This window comes from Globicephala melas, chromosome 15 (genome assembly GCF_963455315.2).
Source record: "Globicephala melas chromosome 15, mGloMel1.2, whole genome shotgun sequence".
In the NCBI taxonomy this organism is placed as follows: domain Eukaryota; kingdom Metazoa; phylum Chordata; class Mammalia; order Artiodactyla; family Delphinidae; genus Globicephala; species Globicephala melas.
Window position 1 is genome coordinate 7,928,673 of NC_083328.1, and position 18,827 is coordinate 7,947,499.

Below are 18,827 nucleotides of genomic sequence, written 5' to 3' on the forward strand. Positions count from 1 at the left end.
GGCACAGCAGATCCTGCACTTCAAACAGGCCACTCTGTGTTTGCACAGGCTCCCCTTGCCCCAAAGCCCTGCCCCTCCCACCACGAAGGAAGCTGACCTAAAGTGTGCAAAAAACACGAGATGCAGAACAGTATCTATAATATCCTACTGTGTGCGTGTGTGTGTGTTTTAAGGGAGACAAATGTGTGTATAAAGATGCTTGTAAATGCATAAAATATTTCTGGAAAGATACTCAAGTGAGTCTTTGCCTCCCAGCCAGGCAGCTGAGTGACAGGTGGACGTGGATGTGAAGGAGACCTACTTTTCACTGTATAGTTATACTTTTGTTTTTGTCTCTCTTTTCTTTTTTGCAATTAAATGGGTTTGATTATATTCACACAGTTGTGCAGCCATCACCACAATCCAATTCCAGAGCATTTTCATCACCTCACAAAGAAAGCCCCTACCCGTTAGCTGTCACTCCCGCATTCACTCCACCCCCAGCCCCGGCAACCACTGATCACCATGCTCGACATTTCACGTAAATGAAATCATGCAACATGTGGTCTTTTGTGACTGGATTCTTTCACTTAGCGTGTTTTCAAGATTCATCCATGCTGTAGCATGTATCAGTACTTTTATTCCTTTTTATGGCTGAATAATATTCCATTGTGTGGATATAACACATTTTATTTATCCATTATCAGTTGATAGCCAGTTGGGCTTTTTCTGCTCTTTGGCTCTTTTGAATAACGCTGCTAAGAACATTCATATACAAGTTTTTTCATAGATACACATTTTCATTTTGGGGGGTATGTACCTAGGAATGGAATAGGTTTAACGTTTTGAGGAACTGCCAGGCTGTTTTCCAGTGTGTGTCATTCTACATTTCCATCATCAGTGTGTGAGGGTTCCAATTTCTCTACATCCTCTGTAATGCTTATTAACTGTCTTTTTTATTATAACCATCCTAGTGGGTGTGCAGTGGTATCTCACGGTGGTTTTGATTTACATTTCCCTAATGACTAGTGATATTGACTATCTTTTCATGTGCTTATTGGACATTTGTGTATCTTTGGAGAACTATGTATTCAGAACCTTTGTCCATTTTTAAATTCAGCTTGTCTTTTTATTGTTGAGTTCTAAGAAGTCTTTTTGGATTTGGATACTAATCCCTTATCAGGTATATGATTTGCAAAAAGTTTCTCCCATTCTGTGGGTTGTCTTTTCATTTTCTTGATAGTGTCCTTTGAAGCACAATAGTTTTAAATTTGGTAAAACCCAATTTATCCATTTTTCACTTGTCGTTTGTGCTTTTGGTGGCATAGCTAAGGTCATGAAGAATTACACCTGTGTTTCCCTTTTAGAGTTCTGTAGTTTTAGCTTTTACATCTTGGTCTTTGATTCATCTTGAGTTCATTTTTGTCTCCAATGTGAGATTGGGGTCCACCTTTGTTCTTTTGCACATAGATAACCACATGTCCCACTATCATCTGTTCAAAGACTCTTCTTTCCCCACTGTTCTTTCTCCCTTGTCAAAAATCGGTTGGCCATAAGGTCAGGGTTTACTTCTTGACTCTCTACTCCGTTCCATTGTTCTGTACGTCTGTCCTTAAGCCAGTGCCACACAGTCTTGGTTAATGTAGCTTTGTAGTAAGTTTTGAGATTGGTGTGAGTCTTCCAACTTTGTTTCTCTTTTTCAAGATTGTTTTGGCTTTTCCACATGAACCTTAGGATTGCCTTGTCTTATTCTCAGTGAAGCCAGCTGGGATTTTGATAGGCATTGCATTGTACCTGTGGACCAATTTGGGACTTTTGCCATCTTAACAATATTAAGCCTTCCAATCCACGAACACTTCTTAATTTCACTTCCAGCTTGTTTTTGGCTGGTGTATATAGAAAGACAGCTGATTTTCGTATATTGATCTTGTCTTGTGCAACTTTGCTGAACGCTATATATGTTTTTATACCTAAAATTTTTTTTTTTTTTTACACTATACACATATCATCTGTTCACAAAATAGTGTTTTAAAAATCTCGGGTAGGCATTCGTCCTCTGGGAGGCCTCTCCACAGCCCTGCTGCGATTTGCCTATGGGGGTTAGGGGGGGCGGCACCCTCCACCCTGTGTCCTCTGGGGGCAGAAGTGGAGGCTGTGGCCCCGGGGGCTAGGCTAGCACACCTCCTGGCACGGTTTAGCCACTCCTTGAACGATTGTATCGACAGAGTGAAGGGATGCACAGACTGGTGAGTCACAGTCCTCCTCGGAAGCGCTGTGCTGTTTGCAGAGGTTTTCCTGCTGTGTTAAGCTGTGATCTGCCTTCCTGTAACCTCTACCTGTTGATTCTGTTTGTGCTCCAGGGGGAGAGAAGCCGGCTAATCCTTCTTCCCCACAACAGCCCTTCAGGTATATGTCGACAGCCAGGATGTCAGACGTACGTGAAAGGACGTGGTAAACTGTGAAGGAAGAATGTCATGCGTGCGGCTGTTGTATTGTCTTTACTCCTCCCTTGCTGTCGCCTCTGCCACAGGCCTTCTCTGTGGTCCCGCGTCCCCACTCACTCTTCGTGGCGCTCTCTTCTGGAATTCTCCAGGCTTCTTCTCTTAGGAGCTTTGGGGTTGGGGGCATAGTTAAGGAATATGCCGTCAGTTTATATAAGACGTGATTTTGTGTCATTACCCAGGTCTACACTGCACTGCCTTTACGACCAAAACTGTCCTCTGGGCTTTGTGCCCCCTGCTCTGAGCAGTGTAGGGATTTGCAACAAGTCCTGTTCAGTTCTCTGCGATGGGGAGTATCTCCAGCATGATTCTTCCTCCCTGCGCTCTGTGTGCGGGTTGGAAGTCATGAGGGAACGTGACCTTGAGAACCGAAGCTGGTGGTGGCAGCCGGGCTCCCACTCCCGTTTCCAGTCTCTCTTCTCTACACATCACTCCAGAGGTGGCCAGGGGGCCGGAAGAGGGTCCCCTCCCCTCTGGCGTCCTCTCTCGTCTCCCCATAGAGCTCTCACGGCAGTAGCAGGACCGGTACTTGCCAAGCATTAAGTAGATGTGCACTTAGAGAAGAATTACTGGGCTCTCGGCTACTGCGATCTTCTTTCAGAAAATATGTTCCTCTCTTACGTGGCCGGGTTCAGTTAAAATTAGAACTCGGAAGCTGTGGCTGCGTCCGCTTCTGCTTTGGACAGGACCTTGGTCAGCCTCATGCCTTCTGGAATTCCACGTGGCTCTTCACATCATGTCTTGCTCTGGAAGGAATTCTGCAGCCAGACGTAGAGACAAAACTGTCCTCTCTTTTCCCTGCAGCTCTCGCTGCTCCTCACTGGCCCATCGTCCAGCATTGCACATCGATTTGAACATTCCGTTAATGGTCTGTGTTTATTTCTACATCATTAGCTTGTAAGTTCCCAGGGTGTAGGCTTACGGATTGTTTCTGAATGTGCCATTGCTACCGTGGTATCTTAAATGTTGTTTAAGTGTCTCTGTCCTCCAAAACCTTAAGCATTTTGGCTTCCTGCTCAGTTTGAGGGGGGGATGGGCTGTGGTGTAGTGGGAAGAGTGCTGATTTGGATTTATTCAGGAAGGCAAAGATGTTTACTCACCTGCTGCAAGCTCCCGAGCATACAGACACTCACATTTTATTTCACAGCTCAGCAATTCACCAAACAGATGAAGAGACAGAGGCATAAATAGTTTAAGTGACCCGCCTCCAGATCCTCCAGTAACCAGCACCAGGGCTGGATTCAAACCCAAGTCTGCGTTCCTTCACAGCACGCATTCTTTCCCCCGGCCGTGCAGCCCCCAGCCTCAGCACTGTGCTGGGGTGTCATCATATGGGGAGGAGGGGTTGCTTGGGGACCTGGTTCTGAGTGACTTGGTTGGTTTCTGCATCTGAGAAGTGGCGCTGCCAGCACAGCGGCCCCATCACCATTGCACAGCACAAGGGTTCTCCCCATCTTGCAGACAAACCTCTTGGAGGCACCAAGAGGTTGACTTGGGTTGAGGTAGCGTACCTCTGTTAGTGCTGGAGCTGGGGCTCGGCCCTGCCCTTCTGGCGCCGTAGCCAGGTCCTGGCCCGGGTGCCTCTGCCCTGCCTGCCACCTGTGCGTGGCAAGGCTGGACGACGCCCTGAAAGGATGAGCCATTTCCATTTCAAAATACGCTGCACTGGGCAGACATCAAGACCCGTCATTCTGTTCGGTATCTTTTTGGTGATCCCTGGGCCCTTGCACCAAGTCCACGCCGTTGTCCGTCTGTGCTGCACAGCTGGTATGACAGGGCTCTCTGTGTGTGGCCGGGGCGGTGGGGGGTGGATGTGTGGCCCAGCTGGACTGTGCCCGGTGTCCACAGCGCTCCGCTCAGGGTACCCAGTGAATAGCATCCCTTTCACCATGAGCTGGGTGAGCAACAGGCGTGGCCCCCAGACTCAGGCCACCCCCGGGGAGATGCTAGAGTCACCGGCCCGCGAGCAGAGCCTCTGCGCTAACAGCAGCCGCCGCAGGGCTCCGTCCCTCCCAAGAGCTGGGCCCACTTGCAGGCACTTTGCGCACGTTTCTTTAACACTTACAACAAGCCCATGAGGAGGTCTAATTTTCTCCGTTTTAGAGACGACATCCCCTGGCTGGTTCCTCTCCACCCGCAAAGCCCCTACCTGCCCTCCCCTCCACTGACGCCGCCTCCCTAGGGTCCTCTAGTTCTGACAAGGGCAGTTGGCTCCCCTAAACCAGATCAGAGCTGGACTCTCATGACTCCCCTCTTCTTGGACTAAAGTGCGGTGGATAGCAACAGCCTTCTTGAAGCTCTCGAGGGTAGGAAACTACCTTCTCCACCCTGAGCTTCCACAGTCATCGATGCTGCAGGAGTCACCAGTGAGTTTCGAGGAATCCCCTGGCCTGGGCAGCCTGGAATCTACCCTCGTTCATTCACAGACACGCCCCCAGGCGGTCTCCTGTGTTAGTCAGGACCTGGGTGCCGGGAATCGAGAGACGAAGGTGCCGCTGGCCTGGCCTGGGACGGACCACAGGGTGGTGGAAAGGAAGCTTCCAGATGGGAGGCATCGTCGCTCGGTGCGGGAAGTGGGCAGAGAGGAATTCACAACAAGCTCGGGTGGCACAAGAGCCAGGCGACCAGCAGTGTCTGGGGAAGTCGGGAGGACCCCCCAGAGGAGGTGTCACGTAGGCCAACCCATGAAGGGAGCACTGGGTCCCCTGTGCCTGGGGTGAAGAACGTTCCAGGCGGGTGGAGGACCTAGTGTATGAAGACCGGAGGGTTAAGGGGCAGGGCATTGGCGGGCGGGCGAGGCCTGGTGTGGAGAAGCACGGGCAGTGGTGGGATTTGGTGGGAGGTGAAGGTGGCAGCGTAAACAAGGGCCGTGTTGGGAAGGGATCTGGAAGCGCAGCCCAAGGAGTGTGGATTGTAGTTGGGGAGCCAGGAGAAGCCATTAGGGCAGGGCGGATGCGTGTTCCTTCTGGGCTCTGGGACGATGACCCAAGGCCACCATGGAGGACACCTCACGCTCCATGGCAAGGAGAGGCTGCCGTCAGGGAGATCCTCTGAGTACTGGTCTGCAGTGTCCAAACTGGAAGTCACGGAGTGGGGGCTTCAATTAAGGCTTTCCCTCCATCAAAGGAGAGAAAGAGACTTTAATTGTGAAATTGATTTCTAAGGCCGGGTGAGCAGGACTTCTTGACCGATCATTGGTTGAGGCTGGAAGAGGAAGATCTACACGTCTGTCAGTATTACACTATTTGATCCTTTTCTCAGTTCTAAACAAAACATCTTCCAGTTAAAATTCAGGCTTGTAGGGCTTCCCTGGTGGCGCAGTGGTTGAGAGTCCACCTGCCGATGCAGGGGACATGGGTTCGTGCCCCGGTCCGGGAAGATCCCACATGCCGCGGAGCGGCTGGGCCTGTGAGCCATGGCCGCTGAGCCTGCGCGTCCGGAGCCTGTGCTCCGCAACGGGAGAGGCCACAACAGTGAGAGGCCCGCGTACTGCAAAGAAAAAAAAAAATTCGGGCTTGTATTTGATCTCCCCACGTTTCCTTCCTCTGCAGAGAACTGGAGACTCCTACTGAAAATTCGAGTAACAAACCCCAGAGCCTCAAACCCATTCATGTTCTGAGTTATAGGTGGGTGGGGGAGTTCCTGCAGGGAATGTCCTTTAAGACATAGGTAAGCCCCTGAAACGTTGCAGCGACCCTCTGGAAATGCTGTGTAAGAGGCGGTCTCAACAGGCTAATTCTTTTAAAAGTGGTGATTTCTTTCATACCAAAACTAATGCTTTGTGAATTCTCCTTTAACCCCCTGAAATTTTGATGCTTAATTTAGTTGTAATTGTGTGCTGTTTCTCCTCCTATATACAGCATAGGTCAGTAATTATCCCCAACACTGAAAACCAGCTTGTGACTAGCTCTGCACTGTTGTCACATCTTCTGTCTCATTCGATTCTCTTAGGGTTCCTACGAGGCAGGTATTCTCATCAGTATCTTTTCCTAGACACATAGAAAATGAAATTCATAGAGGCATAGGGTATGCAGCTGGCCCAGTATTTATTCCCAACTGCATGATAGAGCCATGTCTTAAATCCATTGTCCTGATTTTAAATCCTGTGCCCTTTCCCCCTTGATCACATACCATCTTCACCCCTGCCCTGCCCCTGGCAAAGATAAACAGTCAGGCTTCACAGCAGACAAAGAGAAATCCTTTGGCCCTCACGATATTGGTCGTTTATTCCTTATTTTTACTTTGTGCTGTCATCTTAGAGACGTCATCACCTGTTAGGACTTGGAATAGGCCGCTCTGCTGGATCGCTCTGCAGTAACAAGCAGCCCTAGATCCCAGCGGCTAATGGCAACAAGAGACGATTTCTCATTCGTGCTACATGTGGGCTGTGGGTTGGCGGGATGGCTCTGGAACCGTGTGTTGTCTTTACTCAGAGATCCCAGGGGAAGAAGCGGCTCCTCTAAGGTCACGCTATTCTCACGGCAGAGAAAGAGAGCACACCGGAGCTGAACCACACACACACCCTTAAATCTACGCTCAAAGTGTGCGGCACCACCACTTATATTCCACGTGGTCAAGTCTGCCACCCGTGGGCCGGGAAGCCCCCCACAGGTCACGTGGCAGTGGGCAGAGACGTGCAATGCCCCCACAGGGAGGGTGGACAGTGAGGAGGGCGGTGACTCGTACTGCACACAACGCCCCAAGCCCCACAGCACAGTTCTGCTGGCTCCCAGGTGGTCGGGTGCTCCCTCACCCCTTCTAAATCTCGGGGGTCTTGCAGTCGATTTCCATGAACTTGGCCTCTAACCCTGGCCTCTGACTTTTCATCCTGTTGGAAGCAAATATTGATTGAGATTCGGAATAAGATAACCTTTCTGTAGACCTTTCTCTTGAATTTTCATCCTTATTACAGAAGAACCAAACTCCGCATTATAAAAGTGATGCTGTTGAAAGGGTAACTGTTGGATCCAGGAAACTCACGACAGAAGCACTGGGCCTCTCTGTAGAGTGGGGACACGGAGCTCCCTGCAGGAGGCTGGCCAGGGCTCGCCAGGCATGCGCGGTGGGGAAGGAGGCCTCCCGTGCGCTGGCTTCAGCCAAGCCACCGTCATCATAGGAACACGTGAAACACACGCCGAAAATCAAAGAACTCTACGTGTTGAGCATTTTCATAAAGACTTAACACTGCATCCCTTAACCATTCGATCACTTCTGCAGGTAAAACAGTTGACCAATTTAGGTAAATTTTCATTCACACAACAAAGATGTATTAAACACCTACTACGTACTGGTCATCGGAAGGAAAGCCTAGGGTGGGCTCTCAAGGAATCTAAGATCTCCCAACGGAGCCTTGTCTGCAGTCCTGGACCTTCCGGGCAATCCCATATGGTGACGGGAGTGGCCGGCAGCCCAGAGATGGATCAACTGAGCCTGGAGGATCAGAGGAACATTCCAAGGAGGTGCCTTCCAGGCTGCGGGGAAATCGCTCTGCTCTCGTGTATTCAGGGAACAGGGAGTAGCCGGGCGTGGCTGAAGTGTGAGGCGTGGCAGGAGGTGAGGTCGATCCCCGGAGCAGAACAGGTTTTACCCAGGGCCTGAGCGCCGTCAGAGCTTCTGCAGATCTGTCCCAGCTCCGCTGCCAGCAGCCCCTCTGTCCTTTGCCGCCCCTCACAGTGGCCTTGCGGGTCTGGGGATGGTAGAAAGGATCTCTCCCTCGGGTTATCTTTGCACATTAAGCAGCCAGAATGTTCTAACCTAGGATCCGACTTTCAACCATCTGTGCCTAAGACCTCACCCCAAACCTCTTCTCATTCACAAACCTCTCCCCCCATGTGAGGGGGTGCCGTGCCGAGTCCTGGCTCCAAGGTGGGCGCAGAGGGCGTGAGGATGAAGATGACCCCATCTCTTTCCTCCCTCACTGAAGGATAAGGAGGACAGACAGGGCTCTACTTCCCTGCGCCAGGCACTCAGCGCTTCACCTGCCCAGCCCCGGACCATGCAAGGCCGGCCAGCCTGGCCCCAGGGGAACCCGGCACACGCATCCTGGGGCCAGTGAGACCTGCACTGGCTCTGGAAGCATGGCTAGGCCTTCTAGGGAAGGCCCACCCCAGCAAAGGTGGGGCTGGGAAGGGGAGAGGACAGACCAAAACTCAGAGCCCGAGGCCTGTTCTTGGGCAAGGGCAGAGGCCGTGGGGGGAGTCAAAGAGTGAGCGAGCAGAGAGCCTCAGAATCACCAGAATCAACAACTTCTTCCGGGCTTGGAAACCTTAGAAGGAGGCTTGGGAGACCTCACGAGGAGCAACTCACCCACGTGTGGGGTTCTCGCCAGCTCTCTTAAGAAACCTCAGTCCAGTCGCCTAATGAGTTAAACTCAGCAACCTGGCCTTGTTCTCTCAGGACTGGGTCGAATGTTCCTGCTTCTGTGGAAAGGGGACGGGAGGACGACGCAGATTCATGGTTCCCGTACTAATTTGCTAGAGCCGCCGTAACCGAGTACCGCACACTGAGCAGCTCAAACAGCAGATGTTTGCTTCTCACAGTCTGGAGACCAGAAGGCCAGGGTCAAGGCGTCGGCAGGGCTGGTTCCTTCCGAGGAGTGTGAGGGGCTTAGAGGCCCCTCCAGGCCCCCCCCCCCCGGCTTCTGAAGGTTTGCTGGCCATCTCTGGCCTTCCGAGGAGTGTGAGGGGCTTAGAGGCCCCTCCAGGCCCCCCCCCGGCTTCTGAAGGTTTGCTGGCCATCCCTGGCGTTCCTTGGTTTGTAGGTGCGTCACCCCAATCGCCGCCTTCACGTTCACGTGGGCTTCTCCTGTGTGCGTGACTGTCTCTGTGTCCAGATCTCCCCTTTTTAGAAGGACAGGTCCTGTTGGATTAGGGCTCCCCTTAAGGACCTCATCTTAACCTGGTCATCTGCCAAGACCCCATTTCCAAATAAAGCCACGTTCGCGGGTACTGAGGGTTAGAACCTTCGGGGCAGGGCACAGTGCAATCTGCAACGGCCCCAAGTGTGTGCGTAGACTGCCGATCCCACTTCCCCCCTCGACAGCCCATAAGGGAGAGAGAAGACAGTGTTCAGGATCCTTCCAGATCCCCTCCTCTGCCCACTCTAGAGGCAGCCGCCTTTGTGGGCTCAGAACCCCTAGGGAGCAGGGGGCCCTCCCTAGGCAGATCCGGAGCCGAGCAGAGAACCCTCTGGGTGTTGAGAGGCGCAGAGAGCCGCCAGGGCCTCTGTCTTGCTTCCTGGGCAGACTGCTGCCCGTGGCACCTCTCTTAGGAGGTGGCAGAAAGGCCCGGAGCGCAGGGAAAGCTCCGGACGTCTGGAAAGGCAACTCCAGATACCCAGTTTTACTCTCAGCATCTATGTAGGTGGTGGTTAGGTACAGCTGAAATAATGCTATTAAGACATTTCCCAAATTTTGTAATAGACATTTGGAAAGACTTTACATGTTCATGAAAGCACAGTACAAAATTTTCCATATGGTTTGATTTCAAATATACACGCAGACATTTGTGACAGCTTTATTGAGATGTAACTCACATACCATGTAATTCACCCATTTGAACTCAGCAGTTCATTGACTTTTACTACAGTCCCGATCAATTGTAGAGCTTTTCATCACCCCAGAAAGAAACCCACACCCCTTAGCCGTCATCCTCCCAGTCCCCAACTCTAGACAACCACTAATCTACCGTCTCTATAGTTTGCCTACACGCCTACATTTCATTCAGAATTAAAGGGAACTAGAGACAGAAGCATGACTTCCACTGGTGAATGGCAGGATTATGGTATTAATTTTCTCTTTATTTTTTGATATATTTCTAATTGTACAATGAGCATGGACTGCTAAGAATCAGAGGGGAAAAGAAAAAAACATTTTAAAAATAGAGAGCCATCTTATCGTTTTTAAGTAGTCCTTGTGGATTTTTCAGAAAACATGCCTAAATCACAAGCTTATTTTATCGGGGGGTGGGGGGACGTGGCAGAGTTCTCAGCGACTGACTTCAAGTAGGAACTTTCCAGCACAACTTGGTAGAAGTTGGAAATGCATGCATTGCCCTTTTTGCTCTGTATTGGATTTCCTGAGACCTGCCCTGCTCCCCTTCCCACAGCCTTTGTGTCCCCCTCCCCAGGGTCTTCCCATCCTTAATCAGGTGACCTCTCTCAGCCCTTAACAAATTGTTGGTTGGCTCAGGTGAGAGGCCCTGTAATTACGCCACTTCCTTTTGCCTCTTTAATAACGTTGGAGACAGAGTATAATTCCGTGAGGGGACAGAGGAATATATAATTTAGTGTCCTTTTCCTGAGCCAATGTGAACTCCGTGCATGTGGCATCTTGCACGCTTCAGGGGTAAAAAGTGATCTGTTGTCTCAGCACGCATGTTATGGGAGCAAAATACATACTGAGTCCATCCAACCACAGAAGCCTCTTTGGATGTGTGTCCAGCTTGCTTGGGACGCGTCACCTTTCTTTGACGAAGAGACTTTTCACTGGAGGGAAACCAGCTCAGCTGGGTTTGTTTATGAGACACACTGATCCTGGCCACCGTCACAGGAACTCGCCGTTGCCGAAGCTAGAAACCTGGGCACCGTCCTTAACTCACCTGGACCCTCCATGTCGCACATCAGCTCAGCTGGACCTAATCTCTCTGCTTGGCCTCCTTCCCTCAGTCCCCAGCGCCACTGCCCTGCACATTCTCACCAGGGCAGCGGCAACAACCTAGGAATGGTCACCTCCTTCCTGGCCCCTCCTGTCCTCCTTCCACTCTGACTCAGGCCCAGACGGTGAAGGTCATCCTCCCCCACCTGCACCGACTCCCTCACCTGTCCAGTCTCACACCCATGTATCCATGTCCACCCCCTCCTCCCCCGAGCAGCCCCACATTCCCTGGGGTTACAGCCCGATCCACAGTTCTTAATCTGGATTCTATGAACAGAACACACGTGGACACGTGAGTGTCCTAGAGTGTGTAACCCTGTGTGTGTGTGTTTCTAGGAGAGGGTCCTCAGCTTTCATAAAATTCTTTTTTTTTTTTAATTTATTTTACTTTAATTTTTGGCTGCTTTGGGTCTCCGTTGCTGCACGCGGGCTTTCTCTAGTTGCGGTTTGTGGGGGCCACTGTTTGCTGCGGTGCGAGGGCTTCTCCTTGCAGTGGCTTCTCTTGTTGTGGAGCATGGGCTGTAGGCACGCGGGCTTCAGTAGTTGTGCCGCGTGGGCTCAGTAGTTGCGGCACACGGGCTTAGTTCCTGCGCGGCATGTGGGATCTTCCCGAACCAGGGCTCGAACCCGTGTCCCCTGCATTGGCAGGCGGATTCTTAACCACTGTGCCACCAGGGAAGCCCCGGCTTTCATAAAATTCTTAAAGAGGACCTAAGGACCCCCAGTTTCAGAACTTTGGTGTTTGAATGTGTTCCTCCCCTTTCGTGTCGCCTCTTCACCAGGTGCGCTGCTCTTGAGGACTCTGCTCAAGTGTCACCTGCATTCTTGCTTGACGTCCCCTTCTCGGTGTCCCCACGGCTCTGCTTACCGAGCACTTTCCCAGCTGGGATTCCACTAGTCATTCACATCACCTGTTCCTCTGCTAGATGCCGAGCCCCTGGGGCTGAGCGCTGTCCCTCTGTGTCCCGCCTCCGGCACAGCGTCTGGCATGTGGTCAGCTCGTAGTCTACACTGGTGGAAGAAGGAAAGAGACCACATTCTCCGTGGAGAGTCTCCACTCTGTCAAGCCATGGGACCGCTCCTGCCTCGCTCCCCCTCACGGGGGGGGGGGGGGGCCGCGTGGGTTGCCTCCCTCTCGCATGTTTGCAGACGTTTAAGAGGTTGAAGGCCCAGCTGTCCGGCATTTACATGGAGCAATCAGACTTGCATTTGATGTGTGATGATTTTTAAATTACCTCTTGACAAATTTTGAGCTCTTTGTTTTTCTTTTCTTTCTCCCATTCCTTTTCAGATTGATGCACTGAGTAAAAGAAGCAAAGAAGCTGAGGCAGCCTTCTTGAATGTCTACAAGAGATTGATTGATGTTCCAGGTAAGCCCAGCGCTTGTAGCCCACCTGTGGGTATTGTGTCTGGTGAGTCAGTGGGCTTCTGGCTGATTCTTCCCAGCCTCCCTAAGGCAACTTCCCCAGGAAACTGGGGAGTTCTGGGAATATGAATTCTCCAAAACCCAGACTTGGGATGAGTATGGAAATCAGATGCGTATTTGCTGAAGTAATAGAGTTGCCTCCAGGGGATGCCTTTGGAACTGCAGAAACCCAGACCTGCGGGGCTACCTTTAGCTTTGGTTTAAAATGCTGCACGTTTCACAGAGAAGAAGGAGAACCCGTGTGTGCGCTATGCAGACGTCCTGGATAGTCACTATTCTGGGCTGACCAATCCCACGTTCAGGAACGGCCCTGATAGGGCACCTGGAATGCCTGGCTCCCCTGCCAGGTCATCCAGGGAATCAGTGGCCTCTGGCCAAGTCTTTCACTTAATATCCAAGGGCAAGCGGTAGCCCATCTAACTACGGTGTATGTGGGTTGTTTTTTCTTTTGAAGGAACTAAAGAGTTAAAATTTTAATAATGCTTGCTACGCATTCCGAGAGAGAATGGCTCCCCGTTCCTTATTCTAGAAAAGTGAGGCGGAATTTGGAGCACCCGCTGGTCCCATCGATCCTCTGTTCTCGGTGGTCCACTCACGTAATCCGTGGGGAGGTGATGGACACGATCACATGGGTCCCAACTCAGTCCTGAAAAGACTCAGATCTGAAAATTAGCCACTTGAATGTCATCCTCCGCTGACCAAGGAAACCCAGTTACCACCACCCTCCCCTCCCCACCCATTAGAGCTGCGCGTTTGCCCTCATTAGGAATCCTCTGCGCGTCACTGATATTACTAGAACTGCTTTAACCAAGCGAAGCAGAAACAAGTCTCCTTGGTTTCTGTATTGGATTCTAATTCAGGTCCACTGAGGGCTTTGCTGTGCCCTCTGGGAGCCGGGGTTAACAGAGGCCACACCAAGCTACGGACAGCAGAAAGTACCTTAGACACTTCGGACAAGGGGGTAGGGAGATCCAGATTCTCCCGCCAGGGCCTTGTTGTGAGGTCTTGGTCACATCCCTTTTCCCTCTCTGAACCTCAGTTTTCTCATCTGTAAAACGGAATAAGGTAGGGGAACAGCCTAGTGATGGACAGGATTTGTCTTTGTTCTAACCTTCTGCTGTCTTATGAGCTTACCCTGCTCTTAGTTCCAAATGCTGCCCCTTTGATTTTCTGCAGGACTTCGTATCCACCTAGGGGTTTCCTGAATACTCTGACGTCCAGAGGCTCACGTGGAGGCTCCTTCACAATAAGTGGACCGTTCAGGGCTCTCTTTCTCAGGCATCAGCAGTTTGGTGGACCCACTTGCATTTTCTTGTGCAAGTGCTAGTTTTGTGTTGGTGACTTAGTTGAAAGGCGCCTGGTTTATTTTGCCTTTGCCCAAGACCCAGAGAGCCTGCCGCTACCGTTTTCTAAATAACCTACACTCTTTTTAAAAGTCTGATGTGTCTCTGGGTTTTCCCTTACTGAGGTTTCTCCACCGGGAAGCCACTTGAACGACTCGTTGGGTTTCTTCTGCAGTTATTTTCCGTCTTGACTTCTTACAGACAAAAACGAGACCACTTTTCTCATCAACACTCGTCTGCCTGAGCGGTCCTTATTCATATACATACATAATTCTTATGGAACTCTGATCATAACATGACTATATCGTTATAGTCTGCTTTTTTCACTTAATGTTATCCCATCAGCATTTTCCTTACGTTGGTGGTATTCTTTGTAATTATCATTTTTGGCTGGCAGTTTTAATTTCAGGTGGTGGGGGCAAATAATGTTTGACGTTGTCTGTAATGATGAGTTAATCAGAGTACATTTGCACACCACGTAGATCACTTTTACCCACCTCCCAGGTATCTCTCTTACAAACACTGTGGTCTGACACATCTAACAGCTACTTGAAGAGCAGGAATGGAGCTTGGAGCCCTCAGCCTGTGTTTTGGAGTCCGCTCATCGCTCAGATGAAGTCATCGTGTGGCCGAGGCTTACAGGAAGGGCCTGGTCAATAGCAGTGCATTCACTGACGGTCAGCCACACCGCTGGGGAGACTCGGGGGGCCTTAACTGTCTGTGTGCTCCAGGCTTCGATCCAGCTGAATCCAGAAATGTAGGTGGGGTGTGTCAAGTTCTGGTTTCAAGAAACAGCAACTTATGCTATCTCGGGAAAATAGAGGAAGCTCTTGGAAATAATGGGAAGGGTATTTTGGCCATGTGGCCCAGCTCCAGGAGCCCGGGAGGAGGTGACCAGTCAGCCCTAGCACATCACCACCACCCCTGCCACAGTTCTGGACATTTTATTTACCTGTGTGTTTTCTTGTTCCTTATCTGCTGGTCCTACTAGAGTGAAAGCTCTCTGAGGACAGTTTTGCTTGATTGCTCTGCGCCTAGCACCTGGAGTAGGGCCTGGCACAGCACCACTGTTGACATGTGACATGAGGCTGTTGACCCAGAGCCACCCAGGGTCCTTGGCAGCGGAGTGCACCAGGGGTCACGCTGGTGGCTGCTGGAGCTTTGTTTCAGTTCGGTTCTCGCCCCTGAGTGTCAGCCTGTATATTCTCCTGGACGTCCCCGCTGGGCTGACTGAGGGGCACCTGAAACAGCCCAGTGTGTCCAGAGGAAACAGTCTCCTTCTCTTGGCGAGCGACACCACCTGCCACCCAGCTGCTCACGCCAGAGCACTGGGTCAACAAGCCCTGGCTGTCCTACCCCCAGAAGGTCCTCGATTCCATCCACTTCTCTCCATCCCAACCTCCGCCCTCCACTCTGCGGTTCAGGCCACCTCTCCCGTGTCCACAGTGTGGCGATGCCAGGCTTCCCACCGGCAGGAATGGGTCCTTCTCCTCGCCGTGGGCAGGCCCAGCCCATTCTGAGCTGATCTCTTCCAGCTCCTCCAGATTGACTTGTTGAGACGCTGCTTCTTGACCTCCCAGGTCTGGCCTGGGGGTGCCCTTCGCACACACACACACACACCCCACTCCCCACACCCTGTGTCTGTTTACCTCTGTTATAACTACAGTAAGTCCCCTACATACGAACGAGTTCTGTTCTGAGAGCACATTTATAAGTCCAGTTTGTTCATAAGTCCAGCGAAGTTGGCCTAGGTACCCAACTAACACGATCGGCTATATAGTACTGTACTGTGATCGGTTTATAATACTTTTCACACAAATAATACATAAAAAACAAACACAAAAACTAAAAGAAACCGCTTTTAATCTCACAGCACCTTGAAAAGCACACAAGTACCGTGCAACAGCTGGCACAGGGGCACGTTCGCATCTTCGAACGTTCGCAACTCGAAGGCTCGTAGGCAGGGGACTCACCGCACTTGCTCCTCAGCCCTCTTCCTTCCTGGCTGGGCGGACACTGGCGCAGGGTGGTCTCGTCCCTGGTTATGTGCCTGGTCTCTACCCCGGCGCCTGTCACGTAGCAGAAACTCGAAAAATATTTGTCGAATGAATGACTAAACTAATGGATCCAATTATTCCTTCAGGATCTTCCTGAGGCTTATCGGTGTCGTACCGTAATTGTTCGCATCGAACCCTATCCTGAGATTGACAGCTTGCCGTTGGGGAAGAGCCCTCTGGCACACCTAACCACCTAAGTTACGAGAGAACCGAGTGTATCTTTCCTGGAGATGGAGCAGTTTACTAGCTCTCTGAACTCGCCCTTCGCCTTGCTGTCACTCTGTAAAGATTTGCCTGCCTGCAGGGACATTTATATGAAGCTTAGCGTTCGGGGTTCATCAGACCAGCGTGTGCGGTTTCAGAGGCCTTGGGTTTTGGTGGTCAGTACTGACGTCCAGAATCTGTGTTGGGTTGAGCAGCTGTCCGGCTGGCATCCCAGGCTTTACACACCCAGCCCTGAGCATGGAGCAGGGGGCCCCCCTCCACCCCAGCCCTTTCCTTCCCCCGGTGGTGCGACTCCATTGTTCAAGGCAAAAGAAGCAGTGGGGTCACCCGGCTCCTTCCTCTTCTCATCTTCCACGCCTGAAAATCCCAAGTAGTGTTATTTCTCCTTCCAAAGGCTCCTTCAGATTAAAGACACTGAGTAGACATTGAAAGACCTAGTTGTCCTGATGCATCCTCTGAACAGTTGCCATAGTTAAGACCCCACGTTTACCTCTTTCTCACGTGTCAGCAGATGCTCCTCATTCCCTCGTGAGTTTTGAGGGTATTTTAAGATGCTTTTTATCAGAAATGTCCTGCCGCTGCTTCCCCGCTGCTGTGACCCTCGGCTCTGTGGGGCTACCGTCCAGCACTGGAGACACTGTCCCCCCCCCACCCCTGCTGTGTCTCAGGAACCCTGCTGAGTGCTGGGGGTGGAGCCGGGAGCAGATCCACTGAGAGCTTCCTGTTCTCGTGGGCTCGAGAGTCTGGTGGGAATGTGGGCATCCAAAAGTCTTCACACAGGGACTTCCCTGGCGGTCCAGTGGTTAAGACTTTGTGCTTCCAATGCAGGGGGCACGGGTTCCATCCCTGGTCGGGGAACTAAGATTCCCACAGGCCGCACAGCACAATTTGGCAAAAAACAGCCCTATACTTTCTGCTCTTTAAAATACCAGCCAGGGACTTCCCTGGTGACGCAGTGGTTAAGAATCCGCCTGCCAGTGCAGGGGACACGGGTTCGAGCCCTGGTCCAGGAAGATTCCACATGCTGCGAAGCAGCTAAGCCTGTGCGCCACAACTACTGAGCCCGTGCGCCACAACTACTGAAGCCCACGCACCTAGAGCCCGTGCTCTGCAACAAGCGAAGCTACTGCAATAAGCCCGCACACCTCAATGAACAGCACCCCCCGCTCGCCGCAGCTAGAGAAGGCCCCGCGCGCAGCACAAAGACCCAGTGCAACCAAAAATAAATGATAGATTAACTAATTTAAAAAAAAAAAAAGTCATCCTGACTGCAGTTTGGAAACAGATCGGAAAGGGGTCCAAGGTGATGTGGGGCAGGAGAGATGAGGTCGCCTGGTTTCAGCTGGTGGTGGTGAAGTTGGAGAGGAACAGACGCTTGAGGAAGGCGACTTGGATGACTCTAACCCAGGACCCAGTTAACGCAACAGTACTTCCTCCATCTTTGGTTGCAGTATTGTTCACATCGTTCCATCTGGTTTACAAAATTAAAAGGAAGGCCAATAAAAAGTTTGCCAAATTAGCCTCCTGTCCCTAATTCGATTATCATCCCTCGTTGTTCTAGTTGAAAGTGCTCTTTGCCTTTATTGTCGACATTCACGGCAGTAGGAAAGTCGTTCTACAGTTCGATTCATAAAGTTTTACATCATTAACCCAGATGGCTTCATCTGTGATTCTCATCACAGATTTTATATCGTAATTTATATGATCAACATAGCGATACCTTACACTTGCAAATATTTACATTTTTTATTTTAATAACCTCTGATAGAGATTTATATGCATTAATTTGCTAATGGTGACTCACATGAGGAAAAGCATCGTAGGCGTCTGCTAACAGCGGGACTTGGTTGAGGACCCCTGGGCGAGGCCCCCTGGGATGGGGAGCCCTCTGCGACTGACTCCCTAACCGGGAGACCAGCGTCCTTCTGCACTGGAATCTGTATCTGTGGGTGAGAGCAGAGGTCAGTGGCTGTTAGCCACAGTGACCCCTGGCTGTGCAAGAAACAGTTCAAGGTGTGCTGTTCAGAAATCATACTCACACATTCCCTCGGCCAGCACTTCTGGTGCCAGGCCCGGCACCGTGCACCCAAGATGCAAATGCAGCTGAGACGTGGCCCCTGCCCTCCCTCATGTGGCTCCTACTTGGGGGTGGGTGGGAGACTGTACAGCACCTTTGAGAGAATATCCCATAATTAAACAGGTGAAATAGGCAGCCTTCTTCCCTTACTGTAATGGAAGGAGAAATAAGTGTCTCGAGTCTTAAAGTGTGACCCTCTCAGATAGCTGGGAAAATTCTGGAATGACCTCCTCTTAAAGGCCCTTGCATAACTGGAATTTTACTGTGTTCTGAGCAGAATTACCACGGTATGCATAATCTGCCAGGAATTCACGTCGCGTGGGTGACCTGCTCTTGCTTCTTGATACTTTTCAGATTTTTTACAATGAGCATGTCTTTATCTCTACAGTCGGGGGGTGCGGGGAAGCATAAATTTGTAAAATATTCAACTTGCAATCTCAGTTTCTGAATAGCCTTTAGTGATGGATTCCAGATAGGACCGTGAGCAGTAGTCGGTGGAGTATTTGTCCACACTTAATAATTGGTATAAAACACAACTGTGCCTTTTCAGTCTCAGAAGCATCTTG

General features: G+C 51.0%; 1 protein-coding gene across 6 annotated transcripts in view; it reads left to right on the top strand.

Moving 5' to 3' along the window:
* The window catches only part of CUX1 (cut like homeobox 1), a 372,569-nt gene that overhangs the window by 188,957 nt on the left and 164,785 nt on the right, over positions 1-18,827 (top strand). For all 6 annotated transcript variants that reach the window (XM_030872090.3, XM_060285751.2, XM_060285750.2 and 3 more), the window contains exon 4: positions 12,425-12,503. In XM_030872090.3, coding sequence (XP_030727950.2) covers positions 12,425-12,503 — 79 coding nt within the window. The remainder of the gene's footprint in view (positions 1-12,424; positions 12,504-18,827) is intronic.